Consider the following 25,282-nt stretch of genomic DNA (forward strand, 5'->3'; position numbering starts at 1 on the left):
AATTTGATAAGTTACACTGCTACAAGTTACATCATTTGCCAATGGCATCCATAATTTTCCGATTTTTCTCTGCCTGTATCAATTGATTCTTATTCTTTCCCATCTTAATCATTTCCTTCAAAAGGTGAAATGTGAGATCCAGGGAGTTGACTGGGTCAGCAGATCTCTTTGAGCGTTCAGAAAAAGCTGGCACCATGTCAAGTTCTGCTTCTTGAGTGGACACTGGTGTTTCCGTGTTTGGGAAAAGTTCATGCAGGAGGTGACTGGCTTCAAGGATCTCACTCAGAATCTGATCCAAGGATGACTGAGAGTGAATCTTCAAGTAGTTTGGATTCTGCTCCAAAAGTTGGAGTAACTTTTCCCTCAGAATGTAGGCAAGAACTTGATCATTATCTTCACCACTGGCTATGCTGACATTGGAAGCCAGCCTGTTGAAAATACTCAGATCTGCAGCGCGACACACAGCAGGGGAGATATGGCTGACAAGTAGCAAACAGGTTGCAATGAAAATCAGTGGTGTTGTTGTCATGCTGACTGGAGATCTGAAAGCAAAGACAAGAGTCACAGTAAAATCCAACCTCACCAGGTATGGCCCACAAATGATTTGCAATGAGATGCCACTCCTTTTAATGAAATTATACAAATTCGAGCAGAATTCTGTTTGCTAATTTTTGGCATTGAACGTACAGCTTCTTGAACTGTGTGTCATTTTAAAAGCCAAAATCAAACCTCATTCACTGTGGAAAAGGGAATTTCAATTCACAACTTGTGTCTTACATTCTCCCTTAATTGGTTTCTGCAAACTTGTGAGATTATTTTAAGGCTGGTATTTAAATTGCACCTTATATTAGAATTCAAAACAGTTTTACGTAACAATTACTACCAATGGCTGCACTAACTTGCACATCAGTTTGGCCACATCTTCCTCGTCCACCATCCAGTCTAGAGCACAGAATGATCTTGTTTTCCCTCTGCATCTGGATGACAGGCGGCCAGTCTCTGTTACTCGTTAGCCTCAGACAGATTACTGATGAACTCCTGTCCCCAAAAGAAGCCAAGGCCAGCAGCAGGCATTGGAATTGAAGACCCATACATTTATTTTTGACCAATAACCTCCCCATCCTTTAACATAGAACAAGATAGTCATAGCATCTGTTTACAAAGCAGCTGCTCACATTCTCAGACTGGAAATGTGAATTTACCTGCTGAATGCAATTTAGATAATTCCAAATACACTTTAACATTAAGTTTTCAATTTTCTTAATTATTCTTGTGCTGACAGGTTTCTCACATCATAAATGACGAACACCCATACAACTAGCAAGTTTTTTTAAAAAAAGGAATATTTCAGAGAGTTACAGAATATTTCTAGCAATAATGAGCTGCAGTCCAAATTAAGCAGTTGTTATGAAAGATGGAAAATCTAATGTGAGGAACATTTGAGAAAAGTTATCCTTGTTTTAACTTTTCATATTTTAAAATTAGGAACAGATCTGAACTGTGCTCAGTGACAGACAAACCTTTCAGGGTAAATAGCACCGATGTCATACATCCTACTTGCTGTACATGCACTATATCAAATCTAATAGCAAATTAGCACTGACAAAGGGATAGATTTGTGAAAACCTGTGCTAAATCTCAACTCTTTCCATATCTACATATCCTGAATAAATGTTTTACACTGCAGATCAAGGACAACCTATGGTCAAAATTCAATGCCGTTAAATTGTGTAATGTAGCATTTAATGTATTGGCACTATGGGTACCTTCGCCTGTTTCCTAGATTGGAATTTAACTATTTGACACACTTGAGATTGCACAGCTCACTGGATGTTTACAAAAGTTTTTGCTGCGCTCAGGGACTAAGTCACAACGTTAGTAGTAAAGATGTACTTGTTCTCTCATGGCATTGAAGACAGGTCATGGGGGCCTATTCATTAATAAGAAGATAAAACAGAAGTTGTACAAGAAAGACCAGAATCCTTCCTTCAGCTCAATTATACCAATCTAGATAAATTTTCAGATATTGAACATCATCACTCTCCTTACCAGATTTAAGTTAAAGAAAATAACTAGGACTCCACAGAGAAATTACATTACATATCTTTAAATGTGGTAAATGCTTCCTCTAAAGTCAAATGCAATTTACTACATCTGCAAAGATGAAATCAATGTCAATTATACATTTTGTTTATGCTATGAATTGGGAAGGGGATCTGTACAATTATGGATAAATGGATTGTTAAGTTCTCTGGTCAAGTTTCGCTGATTCGTTTCTATGTTATCGACGCAGGAAATATTCCAGCCATAGGAGTTGCTCGAAGAATTAAGAATGCAAGGAGAGACAAACCAAGAACAGTAGTCAAATGGTGCGTGAAGCCTAGAGACCGAACTCATCGAAGTTATACATTTGAACTCACTACATCAAGTGAGCCATCACAATAAAACCATTCATGAAAAGCTTTACATTCTCATCAAATGTAGGGCCAGTTCATGAAGGTATTGCAAGACAGAGAACCTGTGACCTCTAAAGTAATTAATCTGCTGGCATTCTGGAAATCCTGGCCAATCAGTACTGTGGAATCATTATCCCCATGAGGACTGAGGTGCTGAAACACAATGTCAACACCATAAGACACAGGGGCAGAATTAGACCATTCAGCCCATCGAGTCTGCTCCACCATTCCAGTATGGCTAATCCCAGATCTCACTCAACCCCATACACCTGTCTTCTCGCCATATCCTTTGATGCCATGACTGAACAGGAAACGAACAACTTCTGCCTTAAATATACTCACGGACTTTGCCTCCATTGCAGTCTGTGGCAGAGCATTCCACAGATTCACTGCTCTCTGGCTAAAAAAAAAAATCCTCCTTTAAGGGTTCTGAAGTTAAAAAGTTCTAAAGGGTTGCTCCTCAATTTTGAGGCTGCACCCTCCAGTCCTGGATACCCCACCAGAGGAAACATCCTCTCCATATCCAGCCATCTAGTCCTATCAATGATATCCCCCTGCATTCTTCTAAATTCCAGTGAGTATCGGTCTAAAGCTGCCAAATGCTCCTCATATGTTAACCCCTTTGTTCCTGGAATCATCCTTCTGAACCTCCTCTGGACTCTCTCCAATGACGCACACCCTTTCTGAGATATGGGGCCCAAAACTGTAGACAATACTCTCAGTGCAGTCTGACCAGTGTCTTATAAAGCCTCAGCATTATCTCCTTGCTTTTATATTCTATTCCCCTTGAAATAAATGGCTACTTCGCATTTGCCTTCTTTACCGCAGACTCAACCTGTAAATTAACCTTCTGGGAGTCTTGCACAAGGACTCCTAAGTCCCTCTGCACCTCTGATGTTTGAATCTTCCCCCCATTTAGATAATAGCCTGCACTATTGTTCCTTTTACCAAAATGCATTATCATACATTTCCCAACACTGTATTCCATCTACCACTTTTTTGTCCACTCTTCCAGTTTGTCTAATTCCTGCTGCAATCGCAGTACCTACCCCTCCACCTATGTTTGTATCCTCCGCAAAATTTGCCACAAAGCCCTCAATTCCATTATCTAAATCATTGACAAACGATGTGTAAAGTAGCGGTCCCATCACTAACCCCTGAGGAACACCACCAGTCACTGGCAGCCAGCCAGAAAAGGCCCCTTTTACTCCCACTTGCTGCCTCTTGCCTGTCAGCCATTCCTCTGTCCATGCCAGTATATCTCTGTAATGCCATAAGATTTTAATCTTGTTAAGCAACCTCGTGTATGGCACCTTATCAAAAGCCTTCTGAAATGCCACCCACAAGAGACTGGCAATAAAAACAGCTTCACCATTATTGCAATATCTCAACTACAAATGAATTGGCCACAATGGGACATTTCAGCCCGGAAAGCTGGAGGATAGAAGGATTATGAGCTCAGAACATGGATTAACACATGGAATTATGACATTGTCGTGAGACTTGGCTGCAGGAGGGGCAGGACTGGCAGCTCAATATTCCGGGGTGCCGCTGTTTGAGATGCAACAGAGTGGGAGGTGTTAAAGGGGGAGGGGTGGCATTACTCATCAGGGAAAATGGTATGGCAGTATTCCATCGGGACAGACGGAAGAACTCGTCTAGTGAGGCTTTATGGGTGGAACTGAATGGAGGAATAAGAAAGGAATGACCACGTTAATGGGGGGCTATATTATAGACCACTCAACAATCCATGGGACATAGAGGAACAAAGCTGTAGCGATATCACAGATTATTGCAAGAAACATAAGGTTGTGGAAGTAGGTGATTTTAACTTTCCACACATTGACCGGCACTCCCACACTGTAAAAGGACAAGATGGATGGAGTTTGTCAAATGTATTGAGAAAAGTTTCCTTCATCAGTACATACAAGTCCCAACGAGACAGCCTGCGATACTGGATCTGCTATTAGGGAATGGACAGGCCAGGTGACAGAGGTCTGTGCAGGGGGAACACTGTATCTAGTGGACACAATCCTATTAGTTTCAAAGTAAATATGGAAAGAGATAGATCTGATCCATGGTTTGAGATTCTAGATTGGAGAAAGGCTAATTTTGATGGTATCAGAAATAATCTGGCGTGTGTGGATTGGGACAGCTATTTTCTGGCAAAGGTGTACTTGTTAAGTGAAACTTTGAGAGTACAGAATTTGTATGTTCCTGTCAGAATAAAAGGCAAGGATAACAGGATTAGGGAATCTTGATTTTCAAGAAATATTGAGGCCCTGGTTACAAAAAAGGAGGTTCATAGCGGGTTTGGCAGGCAGGGTCAACCGAGGTACTTAAGGAGAATAAGAAATATAAGAGAACACTTACGAAAGAAATCAGGAGAGCTAAAGGAAGACAGTAGGTTGTTTTAGCAGACAAGCTGTAGGAGAATCCCAAGGGATTCTACAGATATTTTAAGAGCAGAAGGATTTCAAGGGACAACATCGGAGATCAGAATAGTAATCTATGTGTGTGTGGTAGAAGTAGTTAAATCTAATGTCTGATAGGATACTTGACCATTCTGGAACAGCTGGGCTTAAGACTGCTGATGCGTGTCGAGAATAACCTTGGATAATAAAGCTGAGAGAATAATTGACATCTCTTTTTAGCGATTGATCATGTACTGACCGTGGGATACCAAACAAAGTTATGTGAAGTTGTTTGTCTTGCTGTATAAATATGAGCTCTGTATAACTTAGAATTCAGAGTTCTGGTGGTGGTGGAGACTGCTGCGGACTCTCATGATATCATGTCAATAAACTCTTAAAACGAAACTCGAAGTCACTCTGGGTGTCCTTAGTTAGTGTTTCCACCACAGCGTGGAGCCAAAAGAGACAGGGGAGATATTGAATGGATTTCTTGCATCTGTATTTACTTGGTAGACAGACACAGAGGCTATAGAAGTGAGGCAAAACAACTGTGAGGTCCTGGACCCTACACAGGTTATGGAGGTGTTTGCTGTCTTGAAGCAAATTAGTGTGGATAAATCCCCTGGTTCTGACAAGGTGTTCCCTTGGACCCTGTGGGAGGCAAGTGCAGAAACTGCAGGGGCCCAAGTGAGGTGCTGAAGGTTTGGAGTATAGTTAATGTTGCTCCATTGTTTAAGAAAGGCTCTAAATATAAACCAGGATATTATAGGCCAGCGAGTCTGACATCAGTAGTGGGAAAGTTATTGGAATGTATTCTAAGGAACCGGATATATGAGTATTTGGATAGACATGGACTGATTAAGGATAGTCAGCATGGCTTTGTGCATGATAGGTCATATCTAACCAATCTTTTAGAGTTTTTTGAAAGTTATCAGGAAAGTGGATGAAGGCAATGCAGTGGATGTTGTCTATATGGAATTTAGCAAGACATTTGACAAGGTCCCACATGGGAGATTCAGTTGCTCAGCATTCAGGATGAGGTAGCAAATTGGATGAGACACTGGCTTTGAGGGAGAAGCCAGAGACTGTAGTAGATGGTTGCCTCTCTGATGCATAGCCTGTGACTAGTGGAGGGCCGTAGGGATCGATGCTGGTCTGGTCCTTTGTTGTTTGTCATCTATACCAATGATCTGGATAATAATGTGGTTCACTGGATCAGCAAATGTGTGGATGACACCAAGTTTGGTGGGGTAGTGGACAGCAAGGAAGACTATCAGAGCTTGCAGCTGGAAAAATGGGCTGAAAAATGGCAGATGGAATTTAATGCAGACAATTGTGAGCTGTTGCACTTCGTTAGGACCAACCAGTGCGTGAATTACACATTAGGGCGCTGAAGACTGCAATAGAACAAAGCGATGAGAATACAGGTCCATAATTCATTGGAAGTGCCATCATAGGTAGATAGGATCATAAAGACAGATTTTGGTACATTGGCCTTTATAAATCAAAGTACTGATTACAGGAGGTGGGATGTTATGTTGAAATTATACAAGACACTGGTGAGGCCTAATTTGGAGTATTGTTTGCAGCTTTAGCCACCTACCTACAGGAAAGATGTAAATAAGGTTAAAAGATTACAGAGAAAATTTACAAGGATGTGGCCGGGTCTGGAGGAACTGAGTTATAGGGAAAGATTGGATAGGTTAGGACTTTATTCCTTAGAATGCAAAAGACTGAGGGGAAATTTGATAGAGGTAAACAAGATTATGAGGGGTATAGATAAGGTAAATACAAGCAGGCTTTTTCCACTGAGGCTGGGTGGAACTACAACTAGAGGTCATGGGTTAAGGGCAAAAGGTGAAAAGTTTAACAGGAACATGACAGGAAATGTCTTCACTCAGAGGGTCGTGAGGGTGTAGGCTGAGCTGCCAGCACACGTGGCGCATGCAAACTCGATTTCAACACCGAAGGGAAGGTTGGATCGGAACATGGATGTCAGGGGGATGGAGGGCTGTGGTCTCACTGCCGGTCGATGTGAGTAGGCGGTTTAAATGGCTTGGCAGGGCCTAGATGGGCCAAAGGGTCTGTTTCTGTTCTGTATTTTTCCATGACTGATTGTTCAGAATTGAAGTTCCATGTAATTAGTTACAAAGGTCCTCACTTCTCATCCTTTTAGAAATGCATTGGAAAGTAGCACACATGGCACATTGAAGAACATATGGAGCAAGGGATATATGCAAATGTCACCTGTTGTTTGTAGGGAAATGACAGATTTGACAGTGAACCGTCAGCAATTCACGGAGGACTGGTCACATCTAATGCATTTACAGGAGTTTCATTAAGAAGCCTCTCATTCTCCCGAACCCATATCATTACATAGCACTACATTCACCATTAGTCTGCCTTTTAAAAAGCAATTATGCACTTCTGTGGATTAATTATTGAAGTAGCGAGGAACTACCAAACTGTGCCAATGCAAGGCTGTAAAGTAAAAGGTAATCTCTTTCTGATATTATTGGTTGGAGCCAAGTGTCAATATGATTGCAGAAGAAACTTTTAACTGCTGATCAGTTTTGGATGCTACCTTTTGCATTCTCGAGAGGTGTACTTAGGCAAGGCCTTGTTTTAAGGTCATATTCCAGAGGACACTTTTGCAGGCACGACTTTTAAAAGTAATTTTGCTTTAATGTTTTAACTGTATTCTTATTAATTAAAAATGTTTCATATTTTAACATTGGTATTTCAAATTTTAAACGTCTCTAACCACCAGATGCATTTAAAGTTTGAAATCGCTGGCGGCCTTTCACGGCGGCAAAGCTGGGTGTGAGTCGACATCAAGTTTGTAGTGGCAGTCGTTGTTTCACTGCTCCAACAGTGTCAATGAACACTCAGATACAGAGAGTTGCTGGTTGGCTCTTAGAAGGCCACCTAATATGGTGCTGTGAGACCAAGGACATTGATTCCATGCAAACTCAGGATAACTAGACTCAGAATACTGGTCATAATTAAGCTGCTCCAATTCATTGTAGAGTATGGGAGGAAAAGTGCTCAGATTAATTGTCACCTCAAAGACTCCTCTGACTGCTTTTATTCACTAAAATAACTTATTTTAATTACCTGTCTACTGTGCTGCGTTAATGACTAACAGCTCTTTTCAGTATTAAATCTCATTAGTTTACTGTCTTTAGGTTTTCCAAATTAACAAAAGATTGAACTTGAGGTCTTTAATACTACTGTAATAATGGCAAGGTTGTCTTGCTTCTACTGCTGGGAAAACTGACAGCACACTGCAGAATAGGTAAATGCGTAATCAAAAGGCTGCCGTCAGTAATACTCTTTAATTGGAATGATCATAGAAATTGCCTCTTTGGGATTATGAGAAAGTTCAAGTCCTTTTACAAGCAAGAGTCACTTTTTTTTTAAAGTAATAACTGAGCAGTACTTTTCAAAATGTGGAGCCACTTTCTCCCTCAGAAAAATGCTAGATTAAAAAATTCTAAAGCTTTTACTTTCTATTTAAAATTCTCCTCTAATCCCGTGCATCTGATCTAGTCTTTGCTGTCGTACAATGAGAATGTAATTTTAGAACATTGTAATGGGGGGGGGGGGGAAACGGCCAGATTGCCTGATCATTGTTGTTGAAAAAGACTCCTCAGATCCCATATAGAATGCATAAAATTCAAACTGATATTGTGAAAGAAAGCCTGACGTCCTGTTTGAAGCTGGAAACCACGTACTGTTTGTTCACTGCTGAAGCAAACTCTGAGCGATTAATCAGACTGCTGTCTACAGAAAACCTGCTGAAACGAGAGGTTGGCAAACGGATACCTACCCCCCGTTGCTCTGTCTCTCTTTATAAATCTAAATATAACTTCAAATATACTTTACATTTAAATAATGCATTTGCACACTTAGATCTTCCACTTCCTACACAGCCTTCAGCACATTTCCAATGATTTTGCCCAAAATACACCACATACTTCTCCACATAAAATTGCATCTGTCACTTACCTACCTAGGCAGATGGTGATTGTACACTCTAGGAGCAGTTCACCATCAATGCATTAATACAATTAAGGGTGCTAAATAAATGCTGGCCTTACCAGTGATGCTCAATTCCTAGAAAAGTTATTTTTAAGTGATGCATTTTCATCGCCTTTGAGTGGTTTAACTTAACTTTACTCTGATAGTTGAATCCATGGAATATAAAAGACAATTTAAAAAAACTTTTTTGATTACTTGCTATAAACCCTTTAATTTGGGTACTTTTGGATTATGGTTTCTCATTCTTTAAAATGTACTTTTACATACATTTTATATCCATGGGTGACTAGTGAGGTGGAAAATCTAGTCAGGTGGAAGAAGGCAGCATACATGAGGTTTAGGAAGCAAGGATCAGATGGGTCTATTGAGGAATATAGGGTAGCAAGAAAGGAGCTTAAGGGGCTGAGAAGAGCAAGAAGGGGGCATGAGAAGGCCTTGGCGAGTAGGGTAAAGGAAAACCCCAAGGCATTCTTCAATTATGTGAAGAACAAAATGATAGCAAGAGTGAAGGTAGGACCAATTAGAAATAAAGGTGGGAAGATGTGCCTGGAGGCTGTGGAAGTGAGCGAGGTCCTCAATGAATATTTCTCTTCGGTATTCACCAGTGAGAGGGAACTTGATGAAGCTGAGGACAATATGAGTGAGATTGATGTTCCGGAGCATGTTGGTATTAAGAGAGAGGAGGTGTTGGAGTTGTTAAAATACATTAGGACAGATAAGTCCTCGGGGCCTGCCGGAATATTCCCCAGGCTGTTCCACAAGGCGAGGGAAGAGATTACTGAGCCTCTGGCTAGGATCTTCATGTCCTCCTTGTCCACGGGAATGGTACCGGAGGATTGGAGGGAGGCAAATATTGCCCCATTGTTCAAAAAAGGTAGTAGGGATAGTCCGGGTAATTATAGACCAGTGAGCCTTACGTCTGTGGTGGGAAAGCTGTTGGAAAAGATTCTTAGAGATAGGATCTCTGGGCATTTAGAGAATTATGGTCTGATCAGGGACAGTCAGCATGGCTTTGTGAAGGGCAGATCGTGTCTAACAAGCCTGATAGTGTTCTTTGAGGAGGTGACCAGGCATATAGATGAGGGTAGTGCAGTGGATGTGATCTACATGGATTTTTAACAAGGTTCCACACGGTAGGCTTATTCAGAAAGTCAGAAGGCATGCGATCCAGGGAAGTTTGGCCAGGTGGATTCAGAATTGTCTCACTTGCAGAAAGCAGAGGGTGGTGGTGGAGGGAGTACATTCAGATTGGAGGATTGTGACTAGTGGTGTCCCACAAGGATCTGTTCTGGGACCTCTACTTTTTGTGATTTTTATTAACGACCTGGATGTGGGGGTAGAGGGGTGGGTTGGCAAGTTTGCAGACAACACAAAGGTTGGTGGTGTTGTGGATAGTGTAGAGGATTGTCAAAGATTGCAGAGAGACATTGATGGGATGCAGAAGTTGGCTGAGAAGAGGCAGATGGAGAAGTGTGAGGTGGTACACTTTGGAAGGACAAACTCCAAGGCAGAGTACAAGGTAAATGGCAGGATACTTGGCAGTGTGGAGGAGCAGAGGGATCTGGGGGTACATGTCCACAGATCCCTGAAAGTTGCCTCACAGGTAGATAGGGTAGTTAAGAAAGCTTATGGGGTGTTAGCTTTCATAAGTCGAGGGATAAAGTTTAAGAGTTGCGATGTAATGATGCAGCTCTATAAAACTCTGGTCAGGCCACACTTGGGGTACTGCGTCCAGTTCTGGTCACCTCACTATGGGAAGGATGTGGAAGCATTAGAAAGAGTACAGAGGAGATTTACCAGGATGCTGCCTGGTTTAGAAAGTATGCATTATGATCAGAGATTAAGGGAGTTAGAACTTTACTCTTTGGAAAGGAGGATGAGATGAGACATGATAGAGGTATACAAGATATTAAGAGGAATAGATAGAGTGGACAGCTAGTGCCTCTTCCCGAGGGCACCACTGCTCAATACAAGAGGACATGGCTTTAAGGTAAGGGGTGCAAAGTTCAAGGGGGATATTAGAGGAAGGTTTTTTACTCAGAGAGTGGTTGGTGCGTGGAATGCACTGCCCGAGTCAGTGGTGGAAGCAGCTACTCTAGTGAAATTTAAGAGATTACCAGACAGGTAGATGGAGGAATTTAAGGTGGGGGGTTATATGGGAGGCAGGGTTTAAGGGTCGGCACAATATTGTGGATCAGAGGGCCTGTACTGTGCTGTAGTATTCTATGTTCTATACAAAGTGACCAACTTGGCTTTTTCACTGACAATTCAGATTAAGCAGAGAGATGACACTAAATAATATTGATATTGTACTCTCTAGCACTTCTATACTATTTTCTGAACTGATCCAAAGTCTATTTTTCATGAAAACATTTCCAAACAGAATCATTTATGTTTATAAAGAAACTGTGTATACTAATATAGAGATTTTCAGGTGAACAGAAAGTATTTAAACACTTAGTATAATAGATGACACCGTTTGCAAAGCAAATGATGCAAATGATCTAAAACTGAAGGAAGTCTTAATGATAATGTTGATACATTTCCATTAAAGTTAGAACTCTGGTTGCACCAAAGCAGACTTTGGAAATTTTAGCTCAGGACTTTTAATTTGGAAATCAGGGTCCTTTTGAGGCTGTTGTTAAGTTAAGTATTGCTCTTATGAAACTGCATATATGCTGCAGTTTAGGAAACTGCATATATGCTATAGTTCATGAAACTGCATATATGCTGTAGTTCATGAGAAAGCCAGAAATCAATTGAGTTTTCTCAAATACTTAAAATCTTTCCACTAATAATCTTTCTCTGTATCCAATGTCATATCAGGAAAATAATCTAGGAGTTCATCATTTTGATACATTAGCATGTATTATTTTACTTCCCAAAATACATATTTTTTCTTAAATATCATAAATATCTGCAGTTTTAAAATCAGTCACGTAATATCTATTCAAATTTTGCAAAGTACTAAGCTATGCTACCTGAAGTAAATGTTTTTTGAATATTGTAAAATTTAACAATAACAAAAGAATCAAAAGCATTGATACAAAATGTCTTGAGTTAATCTGACAAAGCTATTATTTTTAATCACTAATAGAAACATGGAAAACATACAGCACAATACAGGCTCTTCAGCCCACAAAGCTGTGCCAAACATGTCCTTACCTTAGAACTACCAAGGCTTTACTCATAGCTCTCTATTTTTCTAAGCTCCATGTAGCCATCCAGGAGTCTTTTAAAAGACCCTATCGTTTCCGCCTCCACCACAGCTGCCGGCAGCCCATTCCACACACTCACCACTCTCTGCGTAAAAAACTTACCCCTCACATCTCCTCTGTCCAAGCACTAATATTAAAGGTTTAGAGTTTCTTTAAAATCACGAATGTAGTTGTAATTTGAACACTTAAAAATCCTACTATTTAATTAATTTTCCAATGGAAAATGAAACAGAAATGGAATGAATTAGCCCAGTGAGTCTGCTCCAACTATCAAGCACCCAGTGTAGAATTAATATAGAATTAGCTAATAGAATGATTAGCCAATTTCTATGCTAATGTTCTCCCCCCCATATTCCCATCAAATTCGCCAGCAAACCACCACTGCACAATAGGACCAACTTTTAGAGCCCAATTAATCCTACAACCTGCACCTCTTTGAAATATGGGAGGAGCCAGAGCATCTAGACCACAGAGAAAATGTGCAAATTTCATGCAGACAGCACTGGAGAATGAAACCAAGTCACCGGAACTGAAAGGCAACAGTTCCATCAGTCTCTTCGTCACCCTCATCCGATCGAGTCATGTACCTGATCACTACTATTTATGTTTAGATTGAAGGATTTAGAAATCTGGTTATAAAAGAATATTGGGGTAAGCCTTTTACCAGATCATTACCCTCCAAAGACATTTGTACTTATTAGAGACCTAATTCCATGTACCAACAGTATCTTTTCTTCCAAGCTCTATTCCTGAGTCACACTAACAATTGACCTAGTTTTAATTGCCATTTGCAGGAGAGTTGCCGATTAACTAAAAAATGAGCTAATTTCCGTTAAAAGGTTAGTACCCAAGGTGGAATTAACCTCATTGCTTTTAGAAAGAACTGGCAAAGACTCCACCAGTTGCAGAGGTGCTCACTCTGTCCTGCGCTTTACCATTTTGGATCCTGCAGATTTATAGTTGTAAGTTGGAGCAAAATAAAATTTGAGACAATTAAGTCAAATATTGAAGCAGTTTTTGTAATTCAACTGTCCATTAGTGTAATGTTATCAAAATAGCTACAATTTTTACAAATCATTTCTGCTCAAATCAGTTTCTACTGACTAAATTTCCTGTCCAGATTATTTTTGCAACTTAAAATTCAATAGAAATATAAGCAACGTGCTCAGACCAGTTTATCCTCTCTGCCTCTATAACAGAGAACAGTTTTAAGTACACCATGGCTAAATTACCTTTTATTTTTAAATCAATGTCACCCGTTTGGATTGACGGATGGTGAGGGTGTACCTTTGATCGAAATCCCCATGCCTAGCGTCTTTCCCAGTGTTATCTAATTCATCCAAAGTGCAGGAGCGGAGTCGATGTTAGCCCACTTGTCTGCTCCTTTCGGACGATTGTGAACGCACTCGAGCACCGAACTGCTTCAGGTACGAACCTACTTCTGCCGGATCAGAATAGGTACAGCGGCTGTTCTCAGTGTAGGAGTGGAGAGAAATGCTTGCCTACTCACCTGCCTGTCCTGGCGCTGTAGGTATAAAACGTCTAGAGTTGCAGGGGATGGATCACTGGCTGCGGGGGTTGGTTGGCACTTCAGTTCCATGGGATCTCTCCCAGCTTTATATCACATCTAAGGAGTCGAGTTGACGTCAATGTATCTGCTTGTAAATGCACGAAAGATGTTCCACAAAACATCAGTGGTCGGTCAGCTGCTGCAGTAAAATATACAGTGAATGACAACACTTCTAAAGCACGTCTAATAAAACTTAACGGGACAAGTCCTGACGGGTCGGTTTAAGCGAAACATCAATAATTCACCTGTTTTACGTGATGTACTTTGTGTACTTTGAACAAATGGGCAAATGAGATCTTCAACCCAATTTCTTTATCTTTTCATGTTATATTTCACGTGTAGAACAGAGACGAGATCTAGATGGTTCTAGATAGTTTTACAGGTTGTTTACTTCCGTGGCTGAGGCTAGTAAACTCATTGCAGGTGCGGTGGAGGTGGAACGGCGTCAGGCCGATGGTATGGGCGGCGTGATCGACAGGATAGGAGATTCGTGTGAGGCGGTGCATGGGGTGGGGCAATTATGTGGGATGGTGAGTGTTAATGGGTGTGTTGTTTGGAATGGGATGTGAGGCAATGAGCAGGTTGGATGGGATCAAACAAGGTATCTCCTTCAGCACAGACGCACCCCAAGACTGTGTGCTTAGCCCCCTGCTCTACTCGCTTTAGACTTACGACTAGGTGGCTAAGCACAGCTCCAATGCCATTTCTAAGTTTGCTGGCGACACCATTGGCGTTGGCCGAATCAAAGCTGGTGACGAATCGGCATATAGGCGGGAGATTGAAAATCGGGCTGAGCGGTGCCGCAATTACAATCTCTTACTTTAACGGCAGCAAAACCAAGGACCTGACAATTGACTTTTGGAGAAGGAGGAAGTGTTCGTTGGGGGATCAGAGACGGAGAGGGTCAGCACTTTTAGATATCATTGTGTTATCATTTTCAGAGGACCTATCCTGGACCCACCTAGGAAGTGCAATTACGAAGAAAACATGACAGCACCACTATTTCCTTAAAAGTTTGCGAAGATCCGGCATGACATAATAAAACTTTGACAAACTTCTCCACGAGTAGTGGAGAGTATATTGATTTGGCTGCATCACAGCTTGGTAAGGAAACACAAATGCCCTTGAACGGCAAATCCTACAAAGCGTGGATATGGCCCAGTCCGTCACGGGTAAAGCCCTCCCCAGCATTTAACATCTACACGAGGCGTTGTTGCAGGGAAGCAACATCCACCATCAGAGACCCTCATGATCTCTTCTCACCGCTGTCATCGGGAAAAATGTCCAGGAGCCTCTGAACTCACACCACCAGGTCCAGGAACAGTTATTATCCCTCAATCAGCAGTTCTGAATCAAAAGGGATAAATTCGCTTACTTCACTTATCATTGAAATGTTCCCACAACTTATGGACTCTTCATCTCATGTTCTCGATATTTATTGTTTGTTTATTTTTATATGTGCACAGTTTGTTGACTTTTGAACACTGGTTGAACATCTAAGTTGATGTGTATTTCATTGATTCCAATATGATTATTGTTCTATATGGATTTATTGAGTATGCCCACAAGGAAATGAATCTCGGTTGTATATGGTGACATATACATGATAATGAATTTCAATTGAACTTTGAGAGCAGGGTTTAAATGACAGCTATAAAATGTTAGCCTAGTGACTGAACACGTCATACATACAAATAAATTTATAAACATATGTAAAGAAGTTACATCTTTGAAAGTATCCAAAAATAACTCTTCAATTGGTAGAGTTGGTCATTGAGTTTGACCCTATTTTTATCAGTACGGAAGTCTTTGTAAGTTGTTTACACTCTTCCTGTATCTGTACCTTGTTATGCTACAAATCACCTAAAATGCTAAGAGCTATTTCAACTGGTTTTTCCAGTATTTGAAATTTAGCAGAATTAAATAAAATGGTAACAATGCAAATGTTTTAAATAGGTTTAGGTGGGGTAGAGTTTGTTAGATGTGTTCAGGAAGGTTTCTTGACATATGTAGATAAGCCTACAAGAGGAGAGGCTGTACTTGATCTAGTACTGGGAAATGAACCTGGTCAGCTGTCAGATCTCTCAATGGGAGAGAATTTTGGAGATAGTGATCACAATTCGATCTCCTTTACCATAACATTGGAGAGGGATAGGAACAGACAATTCAGGGAAATGTTTAATTGGAGTAAGGGGAATTATGAGGCTCTCAGGCAGGAACTTGGAAACATAAATTGGAAACAGATGTTCTCAGGGAAATGTACAGAAGAAATGTGGCAAATGTTCAGGGGATATTTGTGTGGGGTTCTGAGTAGGTACGTTCCAATGAGACATGGAAAAAAATGGTAGGGTACAAGATCTGTGGTGTACAAAGGCTGTTGTAAATCTAGTCAAGACAAAAAGAAGAGCTTATGAAAGGTTCAAAAAACTAGGTAATGATAGGAATCTAGAAGATTATAAGGCTAGCAGGAAGGAGCTTAAGAATGAAATTAGAAGAGCCAGAAGGGCCATGAGAAAGCCTTGGTGGACAGGGTTAAGGAAAACCCCAAGGCATTTTACAAGTATGTGAAGAGCAAGAGGATAAGACGTGAGAGAATAGAACCAATCAAGTGTGACTGTGGAAAAGTGTGTATGGAACTGGAGGAAATAGCAGGAGTACTTAATGAATACTTTGCTTCAGTATTCACTACAGAAAAGGATCTTGGCGATTGTAGGGATGACTTGCAGGGGACTGAAACACTTCAGCATGTAGATATTAAGCAAGAGGATGTGATGGAGCTTTTGGAAAGCATCAAGTTGGGTAAGTCACCGGGACCAGTCGGGATGTACCCCAGGCTACTGTGGGAAGTGAGGGAGGAGATTGCTGAGCCTCTGGCAGTGATCTTTGTATCACCAATGAGAACAGGAAAGGTTCCAGAGGATTGGAGGGTTGCAGATGTTATTCCCTTATTCAAGAAAGGGAGTAGGGATAGCCCAGGAAATTATAGACCAGTGAGTCTTACTTCAGTGGTTGGTAAGTTGATGGAGAAGATTCTGAGAGGCAGGATTTATGAACATTTGGAGAGGCACAATATGATTAGGAACAATCAGCATGGCTTTGTCAAAGGCAGGTCGTGCCTTACGGGCCTGATTGAATTTTTTGAGGATGTGACTAAACACATTGATGAAGGTAGAGCTGTTGATGTAGTGTATATGGATTTTAGCAAGGCATTTGATAAGGTACCCCATGCAAGGCTTATTGAGAAAGTAAGGAGGCACGGGATCCAAGGGGACATTGCTTTGTGGATCCAAAACTGGCTTGTCCGCAGAAGGCAAATGTAGATGGGTCATATTCTTCAAGGAGGTCAGTGACCAGTGGTGTGCCTCAGGGATCTGTTCTGGGACTCCTACTCTTTGTGGAGGGATGGGTTAGTAAATTTGCTGATGACACAAAGGTTGGGGGTGTTGTGGATAGTGTGGAGGGCTGTCAGATGTTACAACAGGACATTGATAGGATGCAAAACTGGGCTGAGAAGTGGCAGATGGAGTTTAACCCAAGTGTGAGGTGGTTCAGTTTGGTTGGTCAAATATGACGGCAGAATATAGCATTAATGGAAAAACTCTTGGCAGTGTGGAGAATCAGAGGGATCTTGGGGTCCGAGTCCATAGGACACTCAAAACTGCTACACAGGTTGACTCTGTGGTTAAGCAGTAATGCGGTTCATTGGCATTCATCAATCATGGGACTGAGTTTAAGAGCCGAGAGGTAATGTTGCAGCTATATAGGACCTGGTCAGTCCTCACTTGGAGTACTGTGCTCAATTCTGGTCACCTTACTACAGAAAGGACATGGAAACCATAGAAAGGGTGCAGAGGAGATTTACAAGGATGTTGCCTGGATTGGGGAGCATGCCTTATGAGAATAGGTTGAGCGAACTCGCCCTTTTCTCCTTGGAGTGACGGAGGATGAGAGGTGACCTGATAGAGGTGTTCAAGATAATGAGAGGCATTGATCATGTGGATAGTCAGCGGCTTTTCCCCAGGGTTGAAATGGCTAGCACGAGAGGGTGTAGTTTTAAGGTGCTTGGAAGTAGGTACAGAGGAGATGTAAGGAGGTAAGTTTTTTTTAAAATGCAGAGAGTGGTGAGTGCGTGGAATGGGCTGCTGGTGATGGTAGTGGAGGCGGAAATGATAGGGTCTTTTAAGAGACTCCTGTATGGCTACATGGAGCTTAGAAAAATAGAGGGCTATGGATAAAGCCTAGGTAGTTCTAAGTTAGGGATATGTTTGGCACAGCTTTGTGGGCCGAAAGGCCTGTATTGTGCTGTAGGGTTTTTCTTTTCTATGTTTCTAAACTTCAACCATCTTGGCTTTGACTGTATACAGGATCTAAGGGGCCCTCTTCTCTTGTTCCATCTCTTGCTAAAACCAATATTTACCATGTACAGTCACAACAATAATTGGGACATGGTAATTTCCTGATCTTAGATTTTTAAAAAAGTATAGCAGTCTCACTCTGCAATAAATTCAACTAAATTGGAATGTTCTTACGTGTTTTCCAAAGTTGTACAAGTACCCAGAGTTCAGTTATGCATAATCTGGATAAGTGATTCTGTGGTGCTGGAAGTATCAGAAAAGACTACAGTAATCAATAAGTGGAAATAAATTTCATTGAGAACTGTGAATTAAATCCAAAAAGAGAAATGAACCAATAGATTTAAACTGACCTGCTATTAATATGCTTTTTAATGTTGTAAGAATCAGGGAATTAAAAATGTAAAACAAATGTCTAAACGCATGTACTATCAAGATCAAGGACAACTTCTATCCCCACTGCCATCGGTGTCTTGAATGGACGTCCTGTACAATGGGATGGACTTGTGACCCCTTGTTCTGGACTTCCCCAACATCGGGAACAATCTTCCCGCATCTAGCCTGTCCAATCCCTTTAGGATCTTATATGTTTCAATCAGATCCCCCCTCAATCTTCTAAATTCCAACGAGTACAAGCCCAATTCATCCAGTCTTTCTTCATATGAAAGTCCTGCCATCCCAGGAATCAATCTGGTGAACCTTCTTTGTACTCCCTCTATGGCAAAGATGTCTTTCCTCAGATTAGGGGACCAAAACTGCACACAATACTCCAGGTGTGGTCTCACCAAGGCCTTGTACAACTGCAGTAGTACCTCCCTGCTCCTGTACTCGAATCCTCTCACTTTAAATGCCAGCATACCATTCGCCTTTTTCACCGCCTGCTGTACCTGCATGCCCACTTTCAATGACTGGTGTATAATGACACTCAGGTCTCGTTGCACCTCCCCTTTTCCTAATCAGCCACCATTCAGATAATAATCTGTTTTCCTATTTTTGCCACCAAAGTGGATAACTTCACATTTATCCACATTAAATTGCATCTGCCATGAATTTGCCCACTCACCCAACCTATCCAAGTCACCCTGCATCCTCTTAGCATCCTCCTCACTGCTAACACTGCCACCCAGCTTCGTGTCATCCGCAAACTTGGAGATGCTGCATTTAATTCCCTCATCCAAGTCATTAATATATATTGTAAACAACTGGGGTCCCAGCACTGAGCCTTGCGGTACCCCACTAGTCACCGCCTGCCATTCTGAAAAGAGTAAAAGAGAGGTGAAATGAGATATCAGACTGTTGGAAAATTATGAGGGGGAGGTAGTAATAGGGGATAAGGAAATGGTGGATGAATGAATAAGTATTTTGAATCAGCCTTCACTATGGAAGACACTAGCTGTATGTCAGATGGTCAAGAGTGTCAGGGCAGAAGTGAGTGCAGTTGCTATTACTAGGGAGAAAGTGCTTGGGAAGCTGAAAGGTCTGAAGGTAGATAAGTCACCTGCACCAGCTGGACTACACCTGAGGGTTCTGAAAGAGGTAGCTAAAGAAATTGAGGAGGCATTAATAATGATCTTTCAAGAATCAGTAGATTCAAGTATGCTTCTGGAAGACTGGAAAATTGCAAATGCTGCTCCACTCTTCAAATGGAGAGAGAGTCAGAAGAAGGAAATTATAGGCTAGTTAGCCTGACCTCAGTGGTTGGGAAGATGTTGGAGGTGATTGTTAAGGATGAGGTTTCAGGGTACTTGGAAGCACATGATAAAATGTAGATCAAAGTCAGCATGGTTTCCTTGAGAGGAAATTTTGCCTGCCAAATCTATCGGAATTCCATGAGTAAGTAACAAGTAGGATAGACAAAGAAGAATCAGTGGATGTTGTGTACTTTGATTTTAAGGCCTTTAACAATGTGCCAAACATGAGGCAGCTTAGCAAGATTAGAACCAATGATATTACAGTAAAGTAAAGTTACCCGCATGGATAGAACATTAATTGATTGGCAGGAAGCAAAGAATGGAAATAAAGGGAGCCTTTTCTGATTGGCTGCTGGTACTACTTGTTTTCTGCAGGCATTGGTGTTGGAACTGCTTCTTTTCACTTTGTATGTCAATGATTTGCATGACAGAATTAATGGCATTATGGCTAAATTTGCAGATGGTACAAAGATTGGTGGAGGGGTAGATAGTGTTGAGGATGCAAGGAGGTTAGAGAAGGACTTAGACAGATTATGAAAATTGTCAAAGATGGAATACAGTGTTGGAAGTGTATGGTCATGCACTTTCACAGAAGGAATAAAAGTGTAGACTATTTTATTAAACAGGGAAAAAACTCAAAAATCTGAGGTGCGAAGGAATTTCAGAGTCCTTGTGCAGGATTCCCTAAAGGTTAACTTGCAGGTTGAGTCGGTGGTGAGGAAGGCAAACACAATTTTAGCATTCATTTCCAGAGGACTAGAATATAAAAACGAGGATGTGATGCGAAGCTTTATGAGGCACTGGTGAGGCCTCACTTGGGAGTATTGTGAGCTGCTTTCAGCCCTTTATCCAAGAAATGATGTGCTGACATTTGAGAGGGTCAAAGGAAGTTTACAAAATTGATTCTGGCTTATCATATGAAGAGTATTTGATGGCTCTGGGCCTGTGCTCACTGACAGTTAGGTGGTCTCATTGAAATCTATTGAATGTTGAAAGGCCTAGATAGAGTGAATGTGGAAAGGATGTTTCCTGTGGTGGGGGAGTCTAGAACCAAAGGGCATGACCGCAGAATAAAGGGACATCCATTTAGAACAGAGATGAGACGAGGATAAATTTCTTTAGCCAGAGTGGTGAATCTGTGGAATTCATTGCCACAGGTGGCTGTGGATGTTAGGTCATTGAGTGTATTTAAAGTGGAGGTAGATAGATTCTTGATAAGTCAGGGCATGTAAGGTTATGGGGAGGTGACAGGAGGATGGGGTTGAAAGGGAATGGATCAGTTGTGGTCAGATGGAAGAGCAGACTTAATGGGCCAAATGGCCTAATTCTGTTTCAATATCTTTTGGTCTTCTATAGGCAAGCCAGTTCTGAATCCTAACTTGTAATTCACCCTAGATCCCATGCTTCTTCATTGTCCGAATTAACTTACCATGAGGGACCTTATCAAATACCTTACTACAGTCCATGTAGGTAATGTCCACTACTTTAATTTCATCAAGCTGCTTTGTCAGCTTCTCAAAAAGCTCAAGCAAGTTCATAAGACATGACCTGCCCCGCACAAAGCCATGCTGACTATCCCTAAGCAGGCCACAGCTTTGCAAATGTGCATAAATCATATCCCTTATTATCCTCTCTCCAATAGTTTCCCTCCCACTGAAGTAAGGTTCACTTGTTTGGATTATCCTTATTTCCCTTCTTGGGCATATTTGCTACTCTCCAGTCCTCTGGGACCTTCTCTGTTGCTAGGGAGACACAAAGTTTTTTGTCAAAGCCCCAGCAACCTCCTTGCTTGCTTCTTTCAATATTCGGGGATATGAGCCATCTGACCCTGCACACAGTTAATGCTTTTCAAAAGACCCACCACTACCTTCTCCTTAATCTCAAAATGTCCTAGCACATTAGCATGGCCTGATCTGTTTCCACCAAATTCTTCCCGAAATACTCATTTAGCATTTAATTGGAATCTGAACACAGGTCCTTGAATGGGCCTACCCTCTCTTTAGTTAGCCTCTTTTTCTTAATGCAAATATGAAGTGCCTGTTTTGCCACCTCTCAAAGGCTATTGGGGTACCATCAGCATAATTGCATTAATCTTATTTCTGAGCTCTGCCAAATTGCCTCCATGGATGAGTTTGTCCTCTTTGAGTACAGCTCTGTAATAACATTGTTTTATGGAATAACCAACAGATTTCAGTTTTAACTAAGGTTTTAATCTTAACTGTTCGCATTGTACATTATCAATTCTTATCAACATAATACCTGACAGACTTATTTCCTGTAAGTTTATTGCTATTTTTATTATCTGAATATCCAAACCTGTAAAATTGGCACTGGATATATAAATCAAAATTATTACTTCATAGTTCAATGACTGTTAATACAAATATCAATGAGTAAGAAACATGAACTTCGCTTTCCAATTGATAAATTGAACAGACCAAAAATTCCTTTGGCTAGACACATACCTTGCACAGACAGAGATGGTCTATCATGTTTAGCTGCTTCTTCAATGACTTTCCTTCCATTAAAAGACCAGCAGAGTGGATGTGCCCTGATGACTGAGCAACGTTCAGTTCTGTTCACAACTCTTCATGCTTGTATGTAGCATAACACGGCAATGCTTAAGGAAGGGTTATCAAATGCGCCCATCATTGAGCACAATTACAAGGAGCACTGCCACAGGGAAGTAGCATTCATCATCAAGGAGCCCCATCATCCAGGCCATGCTCTCCTCTCCTACCACCAGGTTCAGTAAGTTATTACTCTACAATCATCAGTATCCTGAACCAGCATGGATAACTTCACTCATTTCAATGCTGAACTGACCCCATAACCATTAAACTCACTTTCAAGGACTCTACTACTCAGTATTATTTATTTACTTTAAAACTTCCACAATTTGTCTTCAATTGGACATTGGTTGTTTGTCAGTCTTTCTTTATGTATAGTTTTTCATAAGTTCTGTCGCATTTACTTTCCTGTAAGTGCCTGGAAGAAAATTGATCTCAAGGTAGTATATGTACGTACTTTGATAATAAATTGGCCGGTAACGTTTATGCAACTTTTGTAATGTGAATGGACTGGGGAAACAGGGGTTTTGAGGGGAATTTCATAGACTTAAATTCAACATGGATCTAGGCAGAGTAGGTAGAAACTGTTTCCAGTCGCAAAAGGCTCAAGGACCAGAGATCAAACAATGATGGTGATTAGCAAAAGAACTCATGAGAAAAACTAAACTTGTTTGTCCGTTTGAACGTTTGTCCGCTCTTGGACTGTATTCCTTGGAGTTTAGAAGAATGATGGGAGACCTCATAGAAACATTTCGAATGTTAAAAGGCATGGACAGAGTGGATGTGGCAAAGTTGTTTCCCATGATGGGGGAGTCTAGTACGAGAAGGCATGACTTAAGGATTGAAGGGTGCCCTGTCAGAACAGAAATGTGAAGAAATTTTTTTAGTCAGAGGGCGATGAATCTATGGAATTTGTTGCCACGGGCAGCAGTGGAGGCCAAGTCATTGGGTGTATTTAAGGCAGAGATTGATAGGTATCTGAGTAGCCAGGGCATCAAAGGTTATGGTGAAAAGGCAGGGGAGTGGGACAAAATAGGATAAAATGGATCAGCTCATGATAAAATGGCAGAGCAGACTTGATGGGCCGAATGGCCTACTTCTGCTCCTTTGTCTTATGGTCTTATTTTACATAGCAAGTTGTCAGGATCTGGACTGCACTGCAGGTTTATTGTAAAATGAAGTTGCAGCTAGTTCTTAAATATTTTTTTCATTTCTCAGTTCTGAGTTTTTCTTTCCACAAATGCTGCCTGACTGACCAGTTGAGTGTCATTTTTATTTCTAGAGCTTCTTGAAGTGGCTTGGGTTCCATGCTGTTAAGAATTATAGAAAGTTCTTCCAAAATATCAACATATTTTACTCTCATTGGGTTATATAATCTACCATTTAAACTCACAAAAAACTAACCCTTGCTTTCCAATGAATACAACTGTACTGCATAAATTAAATCAGCATTTCTATATGGTGCCTAGTTAACTACTAAAATGGGAACAAAACCAACACTGTCGTTGATCTTTATTCTGTGAAAATAGCAGTGACTTTCTGAAGTACACATACACATTTAAACATGAAAATCCCAAAAGTTGCTGTCAACCAATTCCAGATCTTTAGAGAGGATCATTGCTCAAAGCAGCGCTAAAAAGCCATCTCAGCAAAGACTATAAAATGACCAGAAGTATTTACATGTTGGTACATAAGGTGTAAATAGACTGTTAATAACATTGAGCAGCTTGGCATTCTTTCTGGCCCAAGAAATAAATATTATGCACGTGAATTGTGCTTCCCTATATGTCAAATTAATTGTTAAATTAAATAAACCAAAGAGCTGATTATTGATCACAGGAGGAAGAAGCCAGAGGTCCATGATTCATCCTCATTAGAGGAATGGAGATGGTGAAGTTAGTTGCTTTAAATTTCTTGACATTAACATATTGCATTATCTTTTCTGGAATCAGCACTAGGAAGTCACAACAGTGCTTCTATGTTCTTATAAGTTTGCATACATTCACCAAAAACTTTGACAAACTTCAAAAGATGCACAGTGGAGAGTATTCTAATTGGTGGCATCACAGTATAGTATGGAAATACCAATGCCCAGTAATGGAAAAGACCACAGAAATTGGTGGATACAGCCCAGTGCAATACAGGTAAAGTCCTCCTCACCATTGAGTACATTTACATGGACCACTGGCACAAGAAAGCTGCATCCATCATTAAAAACTCCTACCATCCAGACCAAGCACTCTTCTCGCTACTACCATCAGGTGGCAGGTGCCACACAACCAGATTCAGGAATACTTATACCCTACTATCAGCCAGTTCCTGAGCCTGCATTGTTAACTTCAATTACCACTAGTCTGAACTGTTTTTACAAACCACAGACTCACTTTCAAGGACATTTTACAACTCATGTTTACAGTATTATTTTTATTTACATATCTTCTTTCCTTTTGCACATTGGCCGGTTGTCGGTCTTTGTTCAGGCGAAGTTTTTTTAAATATGTAAATGCTTGTAAGAAAATGAATCTTAATATATGGTATGGTAACATATGTACTTTAATAATAACGCAAACAACAGGAATTCTGCAGATGCTGGAAATTCAAGCAACACACATCAAAGTTTCTGGTGAACGCAGCAGGCCAGGCAGCATCTCTAGGAAGAGGTACAGTTGACTGTACCTCTTCCTAGAGATGCTGCCTGGCCTGCTGCGTTCACCAGCAACTTTGATGTGTGTTACTTTAATAATAAATTTACTTAGAACTTTGACTTGACATTTCACCCTAATTGTGTACATGTTCTAATGTAAATTTCACAAACTATTAAATACTTAAAATATTACTTAAATTGTGCTCTTTTGCTTAGTTTGGAAAGGAGGCTCCTTTCTTTGAAGAAGGAGGACATCTCAATTTTCTGGAATGAAAAGACTTACCCTAAGAGACGTGGCAAAGAATTGAGAACAGGGAATGGCA

At 40.8% G+C, this 25,282-nt stretch overlaps 2 protein-coding genes across 4 annotated transcripts in view; one reads left to right on the plus strand and one right to left on the minus strand.

The window, feature by feature from the left end:
• Positions 1 to 14,688, minus strand: uts1 (urotensin 1). Of its 3 annotated transcripts, none has more exons than XM_063035780.1 (3): positions 13,948 to 14,688; positions 13,643 to 13,838; positions 1 to 542 (listed from the first exon to the last, which is right to left on the minus strand). In XM_063035780.1, exon 3 carries the CDS (start codon positions 527 to 529, stop codon positions 32 to 34), a length of 498 nt encoding a protein of 165 aa, XP_062891850.1. In that variant the 5' UTR covers positions 530 to 542; positions 13,643 to 13,838; positions 13,948 to 14,688; the 3' UTR covers positions 1 to 31. The 3 variants fall into 3 exon arrangements, with proteins under 3 accessions (XP_062891850.1, XP_062891832.1, XP_062891842.1); XM_063035762.1 differs by having other exon boundaries at positions 13,643 to 13,841; XM_063035772.1 differs by lacking the exons at positions 13,643 to 13,838; positions 13,948 to 14,688 and adding an exon at positions 13,365 to 13,502.
• LOC134339320 (uncharacterized) overlaps positions 13,472 to 25,282 on the plus strand; it is a 26,847-nt gene continuing 15,036 nt past the window's right edge. Inside the window, exon 1 of the mRNA XM_063035726.1 lies at positions 13,472 to 13,559. The gene's annotated coding sequence lies outside the window, so the exon portion shown is untranslated. The remainder of the gene's footprint in view (positions 13,560 to 25,282) is intronic.

The sequence above is a fragment of the Mobula hypostoma genome, chromosome 2 (assembly GCF_963921235.1).
Source record: "Mobula hypostoma chromosome 2, sMobHyp1.1, whole genome shotgun sequence".
Classification (NCBI taxonomy): domain Eukaryota; kingdom Metazoa; phylum Chordata; class Chondrichthyes; order Myliobatiformes; family Myliobatidae; genus Mobula; species Mobula hypostoma.

Bases quoted from the DNA above. Each gene is read 5' to 3' on its own strand.
- uts1 (XM_063035780.1), bottom strand. From the start codon at position 529: ATGACAACAACACCACTGATTTTCATTGCAACCTGTTTGCTACTTGTC.